Source organism: Psammomys obesus, unplaced genomic scaffold (genome assembly GCF_907164565.1).
Source record: "Psammomys obesus unplaced genomic scaffold, mPsaObe1.curated_primary_1811, whole genome shotgun sequence".
Classification (NCBI taxonomy): domain Eukaryota; kingdom Metazoa; phylum Chordata; class Mammalia; order Rodentia; family Muridae; genus Psammomys; species Psammomys obesus.
In genome coordinates, this window is record NW_026590062.1 from 10,924,010 (window position 1) to 10,941,853 (window position 17,844).

General features: G+C 46.4%; 1 protein-coding gene across 1 annotated transcript in view; it reads left to right on the forward strand.

Annotated features, from left to right (window-relative positions):
• Positions 1-16,628, forward strand: part of Pptc7 (protein phosphatase targeting COQ7) — a 38,717-nt gene extending 22,089 nt beyond the window's left edge. The window contains exons 2-6 of the mRNA XM_055605972.1: positions 2,847-3,026; positions 6,873-7,071; positions 10,298-10,421; positions 11,990-12,119; positions 13,143-16,628. Coding sequence (XP_055461947.1) covers positions 2,847-3,026; positions 6,873-7,071; positions 10,298-10,421; positions 11,990-12,119; positions 13,143-13,201 — 692 coding nt within the window. The 3' untranslated portion in view covers positions 13,202-16,628. The remainder of the gene's footprint in view (positions 1-2,846; positions 3,027-6,872; positions 7,072-10,297; positions 10,422-11,989; positions 12,120-13,142) is intronic.
• Positions 16,629-17,844: the final 1,216 nt, after the last annotated feature.

The following is a 17,844-nucleotide window of genomic DNA, read 5'->3' on the forward strand; positions in this document are numbered from 1 at the left end:
CGTGAAGGCCAGAGGACAACTCATGACAGTTTTCCATCCTTACATGTGGGTCCCAGGGATCAAATTCTGCTTGGTAGTTGCCAATGTAGCCATCTTGCCTGCCCTTTCCCCCAAATTTAAATATAAAATCTTGGGAGCTAGGGAGATGGCTACGTTGATTGTTTTATGCTCACTGTGTAAGTGTGAAGACCTGAGCTTGGTCCCAGCACTCACATGAAAGTCCCCTTGCAGAGCTGGAGGAGGGCAGAGGAGGCTCCCTGGGCTTCCCTGCCAAGCTCCCTGTCAGCTGAGTCAGTGAGCTTACTGCCTCACAAAATAAGGTGAAGGGCTAGCAAGGTGGGTGGCTCAGCGGCCAAGCAACTGCATTCTGTGCGAGCCTGCAGACCTGAGTCCCAGGGGCCACTCGAGGTGGACAGAGAAAACCACCCTAACAAATGTTTCTTAACAAATTCCGCATGGGCTCCACGGCCTAAATTCCACATACTATGTGTACACACGGAGTAATACACTGAAATGATGTTAAGGTGGAAAGTGTGGACCTCTGGTCTTCACACCCCTGTGCACATACATTAAGGATACACAATAAGATAAAGCCACGGCACATACTTTGGTAAAGTGTGATACTTATTCTTGTTGTATATGGTGCTGGGGATTGAACCCAGTGTGTTACACATGCCGGGCAGGTACCCTTCCCTCTCACCTGCATCCCTGTTTACCCCCAAGAGCAATGTTCCTCAAGCTTCTTGACGCTGCGACCCTTAAATACAGTTTCTCATGTTGTGGTGACCCCAAACCGTTAAATTGCTTTCATTGCTTCTTCGTAATTAGGATTTTGCTGCTGCTGTGAATCATAATGTAAATGTGTGTTTTCTGATGGTCTTAGGCAACCCCTGTGAAAGGGTCCTTCAGCCCCCAAAGGTTGGGACTCATGGGTTGAGCACCTCTGTCCTTTATTTCATTAATTGCTGTCAGTCCCCTATTTCCAAAACAATTGTTAGTATTTCCTCCAGGTCCTTTCGGAACAGCCATGTGTAAAGCCTTACTAATGTGAATGTCTGACGTTTTTCTGTTTCTTTAAAGCAGGCAGACAGAAATTGACTTTAACTTTGGAAAGAGTAAGAAGCGTGTTTTGCAGGGGTTGAGAGGGGAGGCTGTGCAACCCTGCTGTCCAGGTTCTATTGACTGAACATTTGTTTGCTGTTGCTAAAAGGAGCATTGAACAGACTCCACACGCAACAGCAGCTCTGTGGGCCTGTAAAAGTCGACACTAGTACTACCTCCTAGAAACAGAATGTGAGCCACATACATGATTTTAAATGTCTTAAGAAAAAGTGGGGAGGGGGGGATAGGATTGGGAGGGGATGAGAGAGGGGGCTACAGCTGGGAGACAGTGAATAAACTGTAATTGATAAAAAAATTAATTAATTTAAAAAAAAAAGAAAGAAAAAGTGAAGCCAAGTGGTGGTGGTACATGCTTTTAATTCCAGCACTTGGGAAGCAGAGGCAAGTGTATCTCTGAGTTTGAGACCAGTTTGGTCTACGAGCAAATTTCAGGATAGCCAGAGCTACACAGAGAAACCCTGTCTTGAAAACGAACAAAAACACCCCCCCCAAAAAAAAAAATAGAGGAAAAAAAGAAAAAGTGAACTCAGTCTCAGTACAGCATTCTCTGTAGTGAATTCTACCCAGAATGTCATTTGTTCAAGGCACCAGGTGTTGGGCTCAGGGTCCTGTGAATGTTAGGCAGGAGCTCTACCCCTGAGCTGGCTCAGCCCATTAACTTCCTATTTTGAGACAGAATTACAAAATTGCCCAGCCTGGCCTGTACTTACACTCTACCTGTACTAGCAGGCCTGGCTCCCAGAATGCCGTTGGAATATCTAGTCAGTATACAGCAGTGAGAACATCCTTCCTCCTGAGTTTTGATAGTCTGCTCAGAGCCTGTGCTCTGACTCTTCAGCACATGTGGACTGGCCAGCTCAGCCCTGTACAGGGCAGCGTTTTTTTTTTTTTTTGTTTTTTGTTTTTTTGTTTTGTTTTGTTTTTTGTTTTTTTGTTTTGTTTTGTTTTGTTTTCAGAAGGCAGAAGAAAGGGGTGGAATATGGTTTTCATTTTGTTTTTTATTATTTGTGTGTTTTTTACTTCTGGGATTTGGTTTCATGTGCACAAACACTTGTCCTGGCTCTATTTTTCTTCTCTTGGTGTTAATGGGCAGCTCTGGCCTAAATGTTGTTATCATTAATGTCAGTATTAAAAGGGAGCGGGGCTGGAGAAATTGCTCAGTGGTTAAGAGCACTGGCTGCTGTTAGAGAGGAGCCAGGTTCAGTTCCCGGTACCAACATGGCGGCTCACAGAGGATCAGTGCTCTTTTCTGCCCTCTACATACACACAATGCAGGCAGAGCACTCAAATAATCCCAGCACCTTGTATCCCAGGGTCTCTACAGTGTAGCCCTGGCCGTCCTGGAACGCACCCTGTACACCAGGCTGGCCTCCGACTCACAGAGATCCACTTGCCTCTGCCTCCCGAGTGCTGGGATTAAGGTGCATGGCACCAGTTACTCATAAATCTTCAAAAGACCAAATAGTGAGCAGATGACTTAGCAGTGCTGAACAGATAGCCGAGTTTGTGCCGGGATGCTCCTGAGTGAGACTGCATGCGCGCACACCAGCGTGCACTGGCATGAGGGTGAGCTGTTGGGAAGAGGTGGTGACAGCGGCTTTTTGTTGTTTTTGGCAGGGCTAGAGACTGAAGTTAGGGCCTTGTGCCTGAGAAGCAGGGCCTCTGTCAATGATTTATGTTCTCAGTCAATGACAATGGTTTTAAGAGCACTTTTTCTTTTTCAGGAGTTGCAGATGGCGTTGGAGGGTGGAGAGACTATGGAGTGGACCCGTCTCAGTTCTCAGGGACTTTAATGCGAACGTGTGAGCGGTTGGTAAAAGAAGGACGCTTTGTCCCCAGCAATCCTGTTGGGATTCTCACCACGAGCTACTGTGAGTTGCTGCAAAACAAAGTACCTTTGCTGGGTGAGTAGACAACTGTACCTCCTCCTTAACTGCACCCACTAATGGCTAAACAAACGAGATTTTACCAGTAATCCAGGCTGGCCTCAAACTCAGAGACATGCTGCCCTGCCTCCTAAGTGCTGGGGTTAAAGGTGTATACCACCAAGCCTGGTGTGCTTTTAACTGAGACCCTTTCTGGTCACTAGAGGCCTTCCTTGCTCACACCTACATTAAATGAGCTTCTGCTCAGTGACACAAGATGTCCCTTGCCTTTGGTCTGAACCGTTCTTCTCAGAGGTTCTTTTCTCATTGCCCTTTGGTCTTCCTCCCACCGAGAGCTCTGCTGGCTTCAGCATGGTACTGCTTTTCTTCCTTTTAAAGTTTTTATTTTATTATCAGTAGTGTATGTGCATGCGTGGATGTGGAGGTCAGAGGATGACTCAGGGGAGTCCATCTTTTCCTTTCCTACCTGGATCAAACTCAGGGGGTCAGCCTTGACAGCAAACACTTTTCCTGCAGAACTGGCTCAGCAGTCCACTGCCCTCCTCTTATTACTACATTTTTAAAACGTATTTGTTTTGTGTGTGGAGTCACTTGTGCCACAGCACATATGTGGAGGTCAGAGGACAGCCTCCTGGCATAAGTTCTCTCTTTGCAGCACTCAGGTTCTGGAGCTGGGGGACAGGCTGGCAGGCCTTTCCTGTGCTGGCCCCTTGCTCCTCTTGGTCTTAAGTTGGTGAGACATTCTAGATTCTGTTTTAGTACCTCTGTGGGTGCTGTGTGATTATGGGAAAATCACTTAACATTGGATTGGAAAACAGTCTCCTAGACAGTTTCCAGCATGTTCTGTGGGCAAAGGGCACAGGGCAGCCAGTTACAGCGCAGAAGGTCTTACTTTATAGCTGCCTAAAAGGTTTGAATTGGTGATGTCATTTTCTTTTCCTTGTATATTTTCTTTCCTTCTAATTCACCTCCTGTAACTTGGAGATGGTAATAAATAAGTTTAAGGACATACTCAAGGTTTACTTACAATATTAGGATTACCGTTTCTTCTAAAACCCACTGAAATAACCTTTTGTTGCCATGTTTGGCATGCGCACACCTTCCCAACCTAAACCACACACCTCTGCAGCCTTTGTAACTAACTTGGAGCAGATATGGCAGACTGCTGAAGTTATGGAGCCATGGTTGGGTATAGCTGTAAACACAGTGGTTGGACTGTACTTTTAGTTTTTAAGAGTCGTTTGCTACTTTTAGTGTATGAGTAAATGTCATACATGTGCATGCTCATGCAGGCCAGGAGAGGCCTTGGAGCTGGTGTTGTGAGCCACCCTCCTTGGGTGCTGGCGATGGAACTCAGATCCTCAGAAGAGCAAACTAAGGTGCTCATATCCACTGAGCCATCTCCCTGACCTGTCTTTGCTTTCTAATCCAGCAATGGCTTAAAAAGCTTACCAAGCAAAAATACTCTAGAGGGTAAGCCTTTGTTGTTGACATAAAGGTCCCCAGAAACCCTTAAATGCATTAATAAGTTCTTAAGAATCCTAAGGGTTAGGAGGGAATGAGAGAGGGGGCTACAGCTGGGATACAAAGTAAATAAACTGTAATTAATATAAAAAACAAACAAACAAAAAGAATCTGAAGGGTTGCTGCCATGGTGGCAGTGCCTTTAATTCCAGTACTTGTGCTATAGAGGCAGGTGGATCTCTGAGTTTGAGACCAACTTGGTCTCCAGAGTTTTAGGCCAGCCAGGGATGCACAGTGAGACCTTGCCTTTTTTTTTTTTTTTTTTTTTTTAAAGACCTTGCAGCTAGGTCTCTAATATGCTGGTAGAGCATAGATCTAGCATACACAGTACTGTTCAATCCTCAGCTCCACAAAAGAAATGAAGCTGAGGGATCAGGCTTAATAAGGTTAGTTAGCTGTGCTAAAAATAATTCCACTTTCACCTGAGAGATTTGCCCAGGCACCTGCCGATGTGGGTCAGCCACCTGAAGATCCTCATCTTCAGCCTCTCCTCTCCTGCATAATACTGGGGTCACTTGAAGCGGGGAGGAGCGTAAGCTGCTAAGCTGCAGGAGCCTTCATTTTTTGTTCCTGCTTTGGCTATGAAAGTCCCATCAGTTGCAAGGACTGTGTTGATTCCACAGGGGCCCGAAATGGTGGCCTGAGGTTGTCACAGTGAGTCACTGGGGTGTTTCCTCAGGAACAGCTCCAAGGCTGTGTCGTTTCTCACTCTCAAGATTTAATTCCATTAGCTTCCAGAAGATCTTTTGTGTGGCTGTTTTGTAATAGTGAGTACTTAAAGGCATTTAGGAAAGAAAGCTGACTCCACAGCAGATCACGGAACAGGTTCTGACAGCACCTCTGGCTGGTTGCAGCATCCATATTTTCTCTTTTGTAGGCACCAATGGGATGTCACAGTTATGTTTTAGTCAGTCTGCTTCAGATAGTTAACAAGGAAGCTGAATTGCCAAACCCCAGTTATGAAAGATGCTCATATTCTCTACATTAAATTATACATTTTCATATGTTTATTTGTTTATATATTCATATTTTATGTCCATTGGTATTCTGTCTGAATATATGTCTGTATGAGGGTGTCAAATCCCCTGGAACTGGAATTACTGACAGTTGTGATCTACCATGTGAGTGCTGGGAATTGAATCTGGGTCCTCTGAAAGACCAGCCAGTGCTCTTAACCACTGAGCCATCTCTCCAGCCCCGAAATTATGCATTTTCATTAGGACAAAATAATAATTACCTAGAATCTCAGCAAGAGAACTGTGACTATCAGTCCCCATGCTCCTGTTTCCTCTGTTGCATCTGGGCACACGGTAGTGGCACTTGTCTTTAAGTGTGCTCTGCTGAGGCAGGCACAGAAGAGCACCTCTTCACAGCTGGCTAGGAAGGAACTGAGGCAGGGAGAGGCTGTGTGGCCTGAAGGCGGTGCCCTGGTGTTTGCTTGAGTCTGCCTTTTTTTGTTGTTTTTTAAGGTAGGGTCTTATATAGCCTAAGCTGGTCTCAGACTCTGTGGCCAAGGATGACAGTGGATTTCTTGGCCTCCTGAGTGCTGAGGTCGCAGTTGTGGGCTACCTTATCTGGTTTATGGGAAGCTGGTGCTTGACACGGGACTTGCTGCATGCTCAGGGCAGCTAAGCTACATCTCAAGCCAGTGCTGGTTTTCTGCGTAAATTATTTATTTATCTTGTGTGAATGTGTGTATGCCTGAGTATATGTGTGTCCACAGAGGCCAGAAGAGGGCATTAGATGGATTCCCTGGAACTGGAGTTACAGATGGTTGTGAGACACCATGTGGGTGCTGGGAATTGAACCTAGGTCCTCCAGAAGAGAAGCCAGTGCTCTTAACCACTGAGCCATCTCTCCAATCCCCCAAGACTCTTTTAATCTACTTATCTCACTTATCTTCCCTTTCCAAGTGTATTCTTTAACACAGTCGCCTAGTGGCTAATCCAACTTTAAGCATTTGCCATGACTTAACTGGTTTTCTCCTCATGGGTCTCTCAGTGAGGGGTTTTCTTTTTTGTTTTTTCCCCTTGTATTTTTTTTTAAAAAAATTTTTTATTACACTTTATTTACTTTGTATCCCCCCCTGTAGTTCCCTCCCTCCTCCCCTTCTAATCCCTCCCTTCCTCCCCCTTCTCCACGCATGCCCCTCCCCAAGTCCACTGGTAGGGGAGGTCTTCTTTTCCTTCCTTCTGATCCTAGTCTGCAGTTCTCAGGTGTGGGGCAAACCAGGATGCTCCTACAGAAACCAAAGATTCTAGTCACAACTGCTCCCTGGAGTTGAATGATGATGGGCACAGCCCAGGGGAGACCTTGAGCAGATGTCCGTGTTGTTTGTAGGTAGCAGCACAGCCTGCATCGTGGTGTTGGACAGAAGTAGCCACCGCCTGCACACGGCGAACCTGGGTGACTCAGGCTTCCTGGTGGTCCGGGGCGGAGAAGTCGTGCACCGATCTGATGAGCAACAGCATTACTTCAACACTCCATTCCAGCTCTCCATCGCTCCCCCTGAAGCTGAGGGGGTCGTCCTGAGTGACAGGTAACCTTGCAGCCCTTCCTCAGAGCAGGATGTAGCTTATCCACGCTCCCTCCTGTCCTTTTGCGGTAAGAAACTGCCTGTCCACAGGACCAGCTGTTGGGGCCTTTGCAAGGGGTATAGGTCAAATGGGAATCACAATTGAGCCAAGTTGCCCTAAACGCAGTCACCTGAAAGTGTGTGCAAAGGCCACGTCAGCTTTCTGTCGTATTTTCACGCACTGTGAGTGCATGCGTGGCCACTGCAGTAGAAGCTGAGTTGCCCAAAGGCCTCTGCTGGTGCAGGGTTTGCATACTTTTCTAAGGGGGCTCTGTCAGAGGTCTATCTTATCTGTCAGAGGTCCTCTGCACGCATGCACCCAACACAAGAGAAGTGCAAGGCCTGCTGCCATCCCTAACGGGGTCACTAGGGTGTTCTTCTTTTCTTGCTGATGGCTAATGTCTCCTAGTTTATTTTTAAACTTCCAGGAACCTTTCAAAACAACTGGAACACTTTAAAATTAATTTTTAGTTGTTCTTTTCTTAGACTAGAGTAAGGCTAAGGCTTGGACTACACTTTGCTCAGCCACCTTACAGGGGCTGCACATGCTCCCCAGCAACCCCTGAGTGAGCGCTTTAGTGAAGAGACGCCTAGGAAATGGTCTTTTTGCTTACTTCTTTCTTTTCTACCTGTTACCCCTAGTGAATCAGAGCTTAAGGCCAAACTAACATAAACAGGTATTTCTGCTGTCTTTGCTTTTGGAATGAGGATATTATATAATTAGGTGTTGGTGTTTTCCATTTAAATAATCTGCATGGATCCTGCACCTGTAATCCCAGCACTCGGAAGGCTAAGGCAGGAGGATTACCAGCTTCAGGCCAGCCTGGGCTATATATAACAAGACCCAGTCTTAAAAAAAATTAGGGCATTGCTGAAAGAGGGAAGTGCTTCCAGCTCTCAGGTCTGCCGAGTGCCTTAGGTGGGAGAGCATCTCAGTGGACAGGACTGTGTTTATAAACGTTTGTTTCATGTGTTTGGTGGAGGTGGTGTGTGTGTCATGGCACAGGTGTGCAGGTCAGCTCTTTCCTTCTAGCATGTGGGTTCCCAGGATCAGTGTCAGGTTTGGCAGCAGGTGCCATCCCTGAGCCATCTCATTGAACCAGCTTTCTTGTGCTATTGAGTGGGCTGTGATACACTGTAGCCATTTGGAGTGAAGACCTCGGTGGATACCAAGCTCGGCTGACAGCTTCCAGGTCACGGTGCTTCCTTTTCCTCGCTGGCTGCTGCCTCTTTTGGCCTCCTGAATACCAGATGCCCAGGCAAGCTTTGGGACAGGCAGGCTAGCGGCACAGTCTGCTGGCCTGATGTGAGGTGGAGGTGGCCGCCCGTGGAGCCCAGCTCGCCAGCATGTGACTGTGGCTCGTGTTTCAGTGCGGTCGAGAGTTTCCAGCAGCACAGGGTGTTCAGTCGGAATGGACAGAGCTGCAGCTGGCGGAACACCAAGCTCGTGGGTGGGAGTGTTAGCAGAGCACGGACTGGCCAATAGGAGGAGGCTCTCACAGGCAGAATGGCAAAGGCTTTCGTGGGGAAAGAAAAACCTCAGCATAAAACAGAGCCCCCATGCCAACCTGGTCGTTAATCTGCACTTCTCGAACCTGACGTGCTTGTAAAGACAGCAGGCCAGAGTCTTGCATGTTTGTCTGGAATTTTGCAGAAGGAACTAACCAACTTTCCATCATTATGATGGTGGTTTTCTCTTCCTGCTGCTTGTCCTTAATTGTCACTTTTATCTATATAGATGTGTGCTGCCTCGTTCGGCCCTGTGAAGTTAAGCCAGGAGCTTGCTCAGGGCACTGTGTAGATCCTCGGGTGTGTATAAGCTTACTCTTGAGTTTTTTTCTCAGTGTGTTTTCTATATTACACAGGTGTAGGTTTTCTGTTGGGCCTAGGATGCTCTGGCTCTAGCTCCTCTCTCAGTCAGTGTCTAAGGTCTTCTTTCTGTTATTTTTAACCTTGGGGTCAGGCAGACCATTAGCTGTCTCCTCTGCCTGCCCTTTCAGACTGGGAGGCAGGGTAGGTGGCCTTCAGCAGTGACTGAGAGCCAGCTTCATGGGGTTATGAACTCCTGCTGCGTCTCCTCAGTGTTAGATCTGTTTCCTTCAGGTTTTGCCAGAAGAAACATCTGCCTCTCTTTCTTTAAAAGTTGTACCCAGATTGGGTATAGTGGCACACATCTGTCATCCCAGCACCCAGGAGGCTGAGACAGGAGAATTATGAGTTCAAGGCCAGCCTGGGCTACATGTTGGGACCTTATCTCCAAAACAAAACAAAAGTTGTACCAAAAAAAAAAAAAAAAAAAAAAGAAAAGAAAAAAAAGACAAGCAATCTCCTCCCTACCCTGCTGCAGCCACACAGTCTCTGGGGGACCCTGGCACTAGGTTCTCTCCAGATAGACATTCTGAGCTCAGGCGTCTCTGTGTGTCTCTTCCTTATAGAAGTAGTAGTATCTGCTACAGACTCCTGCCTTTTCTGTTTAACCTATTACAGCGTTTCTCCCAGTCGGGAGGGTTACTCTGTTTTTGCAGTGTGTCATTTAACATGTTCCTTGAAGCTCTACACAGCAGGCACACTTGAACAGGGTGGGAGATATATAGTCCTTAACTGTGCTAAAGGCTCTCTGGGTGCCTCCAGGTAGCCCTTCCTACAGGGGCTCATGTTCTCTGTGGGTGCCAAGTCTCCTGAGAGCCAGGGGGGCTGCGGTGGTACAGATGGGAGAGGCTGGAATCTGAGGCTGCAGACTGGGCAGGAGAATACAATTCCACAAAAGCTGAAGTTAGATCTGGCTCAGGAGAGAGCCTTCCTCTTGAGCCATGTCATAGGACTGGCCTCACTGCCTGGGCAAAGGCTTTTGCTAAGCCTTTGACACTTACAGATGACACTTTCAGCTAATTTTTTTCAAGAATGGTATTTTAGTATGACTTTATGTTGTAAGATGGGATTCATACTGTGGAAGGAGTATGGAGATCATAGGACACCTATGGGAGTCAGTTCTCTTGCTTTGACATGTGGGCTCTTTGGTTGCAGAACTCAAGTCAATAGGCTTAATGCTGAACTGAGATGTCAGTAGCCCAACTTTGCTTTAGTTGATGCCATTTTAAAAGCCTCATTACATTGTAAAATGCTGGTAGTGGGACCATTGACACATCTACAGGGCTTCATTCATCTTGCTGTCCCTCTGTTCTTGCCACAGCCCTGACGCTGCTGATAGCACTTCTTTCGATGTCCAGTTAGGAGATATCATCCTGACTGCAACCGATGGGCTCTTTGACAACATGCCTGATTATATGATTCTTCAGGAGCTGAAAAAACTGAAGGTAATGAACTCGGAGCCTGGTGAGTGGGTAGTCCCTGGGAGCTATGGTCTCTGCATAGACAAGTTGTATAGAGCCCGTTGCATTGTCCCTTTGTTAATTTGTAAAGTACTATTTTTTTGAACCTTGGGGAAATAATGGATGTAATAGTCCAGTAACATTCCAGGAACATTGGGAAGAGGACTGGGGGAAAGCCCTAACCCTTCTCCACATGGTGATTCAGGGGGAGGCAAAGGGTGCTCTTGTTTTCTGCCTGGTGTTTTATGCATGTGCTTATCCTTCTCTCCTTTTATTGCCACACACACTGCAGGCATGGAGGCTGGAAGGTCAGAAGGAGTTAGGCCGGAGCCAGTCCAGGCAGCGAGGGCCTGGGTGTGGCCAGAGCTGCAGTTGAGGGAAGAGTTTGGCTTCTCCCACAGAAGGGGGCAGGGCCAGAAGCTGGACTTCCCAGATTCTCTCAGCCCAGTGAAAGTACTGGCTGGCAGAAATGGGCCCTTTTGCTCTAGCGCCTCACCATTCTGCTTGGGATGTTTCTTCTGCTGTCCCCACAGTAGTTCTGTGTCTGTAAATGGGACATAGGAAAGGTCTTGTCCTTCCAGGTGCCAGCAAAAGTAGCCAGAACCATGGGAAGGGTGTCCTGACACCATGCCTGTGCTCACATGTAGTGGGTGCACTGTGTGCCGACAGTGCTAAGGAGAAAGCACTCAGGTCATGCCCCACCTTGGTGGGGGTACTTACAGTCTGGAGGAAAGTGCTGGTAAAGAGATACACTATCAGCTGATGGCAAGTGAAAAAACGAGAGAAATAAAGGGGAATGCTGCCTGAGACTGGCTTTTAACTTTAATCTCTGTATAAATTTTGTTTATTTTTATCTTATGTGTATGAATGTATGCCTGGTGCCTGTGGAGGCAAGAAGAGGTTCCCCTGGAACTAATGGAACAGTCATGTGGATGCTAGGAACCAAACCTGGGTCCTCTTCGAGAGCAGCCAGTACTGTTAACCTCAGGAGCTATGTGTCTAGTGGTTGACATTTAGACTGAAAGACTTAGAAGCTTTGAAGTCAGGGCTGCGGGGTCCTTGTCCACCCATGCCCATTTTATAGACAAAGTGGAAGCGGCTAAGGTCAGGGCACGGGCAGAGAACACACAGCAAGCCCGAAAGGCGTTCTCAACCAGCAGGCTGCCTCTTGCTTGAAAAGTAAATATGGCTAGCAAGGTGTGTTCACAAAACACATGGGGACTTCTGAGGCACCATGAAAATGTAGCCGGAATCCATCTTTTCAGACCACTCCATTTCAGATGGGAAGCAAAAAATGAAAATCTTAAGGAAAAAAAATACCTACATTGAAGATCTAGAGCCATTTCAACAAAAGGTTTTTTCAAGCAGGGCTCTGATGGGCTTGTTTCCTCTTCCACTCTCTCGATGTCTTTTCTAACTAGAATAAAACTTACGTGTTAGGGGGAAATGTTCAGGTAAATTTTCTGCCTTTAGTGCTGTCTGCACTAAGTGTTCTCATACGAAGAAACCACAAGAGGCATCGTGGTAAAAATAACTCCATCCTTTCATTTTAGAATTCAAATTATGAGAGTATACAGCGGACTGCAAGAAGCATTGCTGAGCAAGCACACGAGCTGGCCTATGACCCAAATTATATGTCACCTTTTGCACAGTTTGCATGTGACAATGGATTAAATGTAAGAGGTAAGCATTCTCTGGAAGGCTCTGAGCTCCAGTGAGAATGTTTAGGTGTCCTTCCTCTCTTAGCAAGGTCAGGAAGGTGGCAGCCGGTGTGTGTCTGAGGTGCCCTTCAGAGCCAACCTTTCCTGGGTGAGAGACAGGTGGAACCCAAAGCCCTTTACTCCACACTGCTCTGTACCCTGGGCTCCGTTCCAGCAGCTTGACGTTCTGACCCTTGAGTGGCTGACTTGAAATGCCACTGCAGTCTGGAGAGGAAAGCTGGAAGACATTGCCTTTGCTTGTGATGTCTTTATCCACCTCATGATGTGACTGGGGAATTAGACCAGTCCTAGCTGGGTGACATTGCTATCAGGACTGTGTGGAGCTGCCCAGCTTTTGCTAGTGTGATACTATGATATGCCGAGCACATCTGCGCTCAGGAAATGTTAATGTGGAGAAAAGCACATGCCATAGCTGCTTGGCAGATTAGAATACGGGCTATTCCTAGTTTCCAAACATTGGACACATTTGTCCAAATTAGGGCAGCGCTGGGCTGGAGCTGTCCTGCCAGCTGTCTCACTGATATGACTCTGTGAGCCATCTGCAAGCCATCATGTGGGAAAGCAGCAGGGTGGGTTTAGGGTTGTTGTCTAAAACTTCAGTTGAATCATTTCTTTGTTTTTGCTTCTTTGACACACGGTTTTAGATAACTCAAGCTGGCCTCAAATATGTTGTGATCCTCCTGCCTCAGCCCACCAGTGCTGAGAGCGGAGGTGTGCTTCGCCACGCCCCGGCTTCTTGGTGCTGTTTAGCTATACCTTGCTTGTTTTTATTTTAGCTTTTGGGGATGATACCGTGTAACACAGTCTGGGCTTGAACTCGTGATCTCCCACGCTTGTAGCTTGCAGCTTTAACTCTGTCCACTCCGGTGCACTGGCAAGTCAGACCCACTGAAATATGAGCACTTGTCTCTGCAGCGCTTACCTGGGCCCTGTCTTTGCCTAACTTTTCCTTCAGGCATACTGATGAGTTTCATTTGTGTTTTAGGCGGAAAACCAGACGACATCACTGTCCTCCTCTCAATAGTGGCTGAGTACACGGACTGACTGGACACGCTAGCGACTCCTGCCTTCCCCTTGTCGCCCCACTTTTCCCTGCCGTGTGTGCTGATCCTGCTGGCAGGACCACATTTCTTTGCCACTGATCTCAGTGGTCAGTGATGGATGCTCTGGCCCTTGTTTGAGACCCATTGAGATCCTTGTTGAGAACCACTATTGTCATCCACTAGCCCAGACCTGCTGGTGACTGCCAAGAAAAGTGAGGTGACCTCTTCCTTCTCCCAGAGGTTTTCAAAGCCTTTTACTTTTCAAAAGCAGTTGAAGTTTTGAAAATAAGTAATGTTGGTAAAGTAAATTCAAAATTTCAGTGTGTTAAAGGGATTTTAACATTCAACAAGTAGTAAATAGTGATCCATCTACCAGAAAACACACGATGGTCCCAGGAACGTCCTGTGTCCCAGAGGCGCAGTGTCTGCTAGGACTTGTGCGGCTTTTTGTTTTCTGTATAAACTCGTTTCCCAGGAGCCCACAGTCCTGCTCCTGTGCTGGGCTGGGTTGTGACACCATAGCCCCGGCAGCTTATGTTTCGGTTACAAATCGGGAGAGAGTTTTTGTTGTGTGGATGCAAATATTCTGTGCTTTTTAAAGATGCTTACTTGTGCCCCTGTGATTGAGGCTGCGGCAGTCTACTGATTTGTCCAGGTCACAGGAGGGACAGGGAGGAGACTGCTTACCAAAATCTGTTCATGGAAATACGCAAAAGTTCAAAACTCCTCAAAGCCTGGGAATCAAACGCTGTGGCTGAAGTGGTCCGAAGCCGTCCGTGCTGCCTGTGAGGATGCCATGGGCTTTCCCGGTAGAGTATGCAGGTGCAGCTCTCAGTGGGGTTGGCTGTGGACAGCTTTGCTCCTTCCCTCAGGAGCCTCCCACCCTAAGAGCATGCCCCCCTGCGCTGTGTCCTCAAGGTGACAGCGTGGTGGCTGCAGCTCCCAGAGCCGACAGGAAAGCTAGTAATGACCTGACACCTGCAGTGACCCCAGCTGAATGTGGGGCTCTGAGTCCAGCTTAATGTTTACAGTTCTAATAGCCATTTGCAGTAGGTGACGTTCCGTCTCAGACTTCCCCATTACCTGCAAGCGCAAACTTATTTTTAAGGTTTATGTACAATTGACTGCTGTAAAGATATATATTTTTGAGTCCGTTCTTCTCCTTCATTAACTTGGTGGTAGAAAGTATATATAATTAGAAACCCTTAAGTTAAAGCCGTGTTTTCTGTGCAAGTCAGGTGATATTGGTGTGAAGATCATGTGAACAGCCGCACAGCCCTTCCTCTGCAGGAGACACTGGCTCCCTGGTTACTGCATTGAACTTGTGTTTGAGGTTACCTCAACTTGTTTTTAAAAGATTTTGTCTGTGAGTTTGTATATTGCGTAGTTGTCTCTTGTTTTATTTAAATTGTTTACCATGTACCATGTACATGTCATTGCTCTATCTCAGTGCATCATGCTTGTAACAGGCATTTCATTTGTAAGAATGAGTTACTCATTTGTAAGCTGTTCAGTAATTTATCTACTATTCCTAAATTGGCATAATGTTAGATTCCTATTTTGAATCACCTTTAATTACATGTCAGAATGCCTTAACTACCCTAACCTGACAACACTGAGTTCTTTGGGAAGGAGGTACAGGGGCCGGGTATAGAGGGAGACTGGAATAAGGAGATGTCGTGCTCTATTGATCCCAGAGCATGAGGACATGTGGTGGGTATTTATTTTGCACAAACTCTTTGCAGTGTCTGTGTTTAAAACAGTAAGGTTGCATCCAGACGGGGTGTGTGACTCTAGGACTGACTACTTCAACTCTTCTGTGTGCTTTGTAATTAGTTTTTGGTCAGAGGTATTGTAGCCTTACAATCTGGATATATTTTGCATTAATTCTCCAATGCCGACATTTAATTCCTGCCAAGAGCAGAGCTGGTCAAGTCACTGGCTTTTTTTTTTCTGCTCTCATTTACCCATCAAGCAATCTTTGTAAAAGTAGATTGGTGTGTTTTATACAACTTTTAGTCAACTCACTTTTCTGAGCAGTGATTGTTAGAAACAGACAGACAGTGAGGCTGTTCTAGTACATTGAAAACTATAGGACAGGCGTCAACATTCAGAGTGAAAATGACTTTGGGCCTTGCGCGTGGACTAGTGACATCACATACTCCCTTTGCTTCTCCCCTGTCCTTTTTGTTACACTTAATTTTGTGACTGTCAGAGGTCAGGTGGAGCGAGTGCTGCCTCATCCTCCCCATGGCCAGAGGCTCTGTCACACACCCCTTGCTAGGTCCAATTTGGAACCTGGTGTGCGCACGCATTGTATTTTAAATCAAGCAATGTAAGCGCTCATATTTGTCTCATGGAGTGAACTTTTATAACAAAAGAGAAAATTTGGGTTTTAATTTACAAATGGCAAATTATTTATCCCTCTGGATGCACCAAAGACCAGTAAAGTTTATAGCTTTTCCATCTATATTTATAAGCAATACTGTATTATAAAAAAATCACTATTTTTATCACATGCTTGAAATTTTTATTTTGTTCTGTTTTAAAAATGTGCACTCTAAACATATCAGAACCTTATTTCTTCCTATGAACTTAAGCTGCCTGCGCACAAAAAATATAAGATTACCAAATGGAGATGAAGTAGCTAGAGTCCCTAGGCTCTTAAAAAACTGAAAGAAATGAGGGCGAAAACAAGTTCTTTGTTCCGAGTTACAGTACGTGCTTGACTTGGTCGATAGGTTACTAACTCAAAGAATCCATTCCAGGTGTGTGTGTCTGGGTTGGGCTGTGTCTGAAGTAGAGAATGGGTATGAGCTTTCTGAGGCAGGAGAGTGCCCTTTTCTGCCGCTGCCCTTGTTCTGGATAGAGTAGCCAGCAGATGGAAATGTCACAGGGCTGCCGTCCCATGAGTGTTCTGGAGGTGGCTGGCAGGATTGGCTAGGGCTGTACGTGTTTGTACTTTTGGGTAGGTCCGTGGCTCCTTGTCGCTGCACCAGCTCTCTTAGGCAAAATTACAACACTCAGTTTCTCTGGAGACTGTCACATTTTTGCATTTAAAAAATTTTGCGATGCCAAAAAAAAAAAAAAAAATCTGCTTATAAAACAAAATATGAAACAGAAGACATTTGGATTCTGTTTCTTTCAAAAAAGTAAATTTATCACAAGATTGAACTTCTCAATAAAGCAGTGTCCATGTCAAAATGTAACTGTTAGCAGGTAGTTTGTGGCAAAGATGACTAAATGATGAAGCAAATCTGAGTCTGTGTATACTAACGAGCTGCGTTTTCTGTTGAGACTATCATTGTTTGTCCTACAAGAGGCAATGACCCGAATTGATGTCTGAAATATAATTTATGCAGGAATAGTTCTGTAAATACATTTAAATAAACTGTAAAGATATTTAATAAATATAGTATTTATACTAACTGCCACTCCTTGGTTTGAATGGTTAGGGACTGAGACCCTGCACAGCACTGTCTTTATCACGTCCTCAACCCCAAGCCTCTTGGTCTTTCCACGGTGAGCAGCCCTTCAGAGCTTCATCTTCTGTCTATACCATCTGACCCGGCATGGCTAAACAGCTAGTTTTTTGTCCTCAAAAACGCACCAGAATGGACTGACAATTGGGTGTAAAGTAGGTTGTTTTTGTTTCTCCAGCCGGGGTGTTGTGCCTTCCAGACAGTGCTGGCTAAAGCTACCAAAACCTGCTGTGAGGGCCGGGGTTTGGTGGTGGAGTGCTGACCTAGTGTGTGCAAGGCCCTGGAGCCCATGCCAGCACCATACGCACCCACGCAGGCAGGCAAGCACACACCGCTGCTGTGCGGGCTTTCCAAGCCCTGAGTGCTTCTAGTGTAACTGCCAGAGTAGGCTGCTACTGACCAAGGCAGGTGCCTTGGGAGTCATGTTGGTGAGTGAACCCTGGCATCATCCTCAGCAGGGCGAGGATAATGAGAGTTGCTCTGCAGCCATCTTCATCGTTAGGAGTGTCAGAAATCCAGTTAGTCATCAGTGTAAACATGAGATGAGATTCATAAATCTCAGCCTACAACAGAGGACAGGGCTGAGATAGGTGGGCATTGCCAGTTTCCACAAAAAAAGCTTGGTGAAAGCCCATTTTCATTCACAGAGGAACGTTTCAGAATGAAGCTGGGTTTTTATTAGGTTACTGTGGGCAACTGTGACTCATGGCTGAGCTACAGGAACCAAGCCACTCTGGTTTCAGCTGGAACTCTGCTCACACTTCTAAAGCATGCCAATCCACTTAGGCAGTACTTGCAGTCTCTCAGCCTCTGAAGTTCAGTGGCCTCCTGTTTGATACTTCCTTATGGCTTGATGGTTTTCCAAAGACTTAGCAATAGCATGTTACCAAACGCTCCTTTGTTGGCTTGTAACTGAGTGTGAACAGGTTTGGGTGAGAAAGACACACACTGTACGTAAGATGTTACATAACCTTGCTTTTGCACCAGGTTTTTAATCTGTTGTGCAGGTAAGCAGCTGGATCTGAGAGGAGCAATGGGCAGGCGTTTGTCTCCTGCGTACCTCACTCCGCTGCAGGCAGAGCTTAGGGGCTGCTGCGTGTGCTGATGATCCTGACTTACTTGCCTTCACTCCTCTACATGCTTTCTGCACCCCACTGCACAG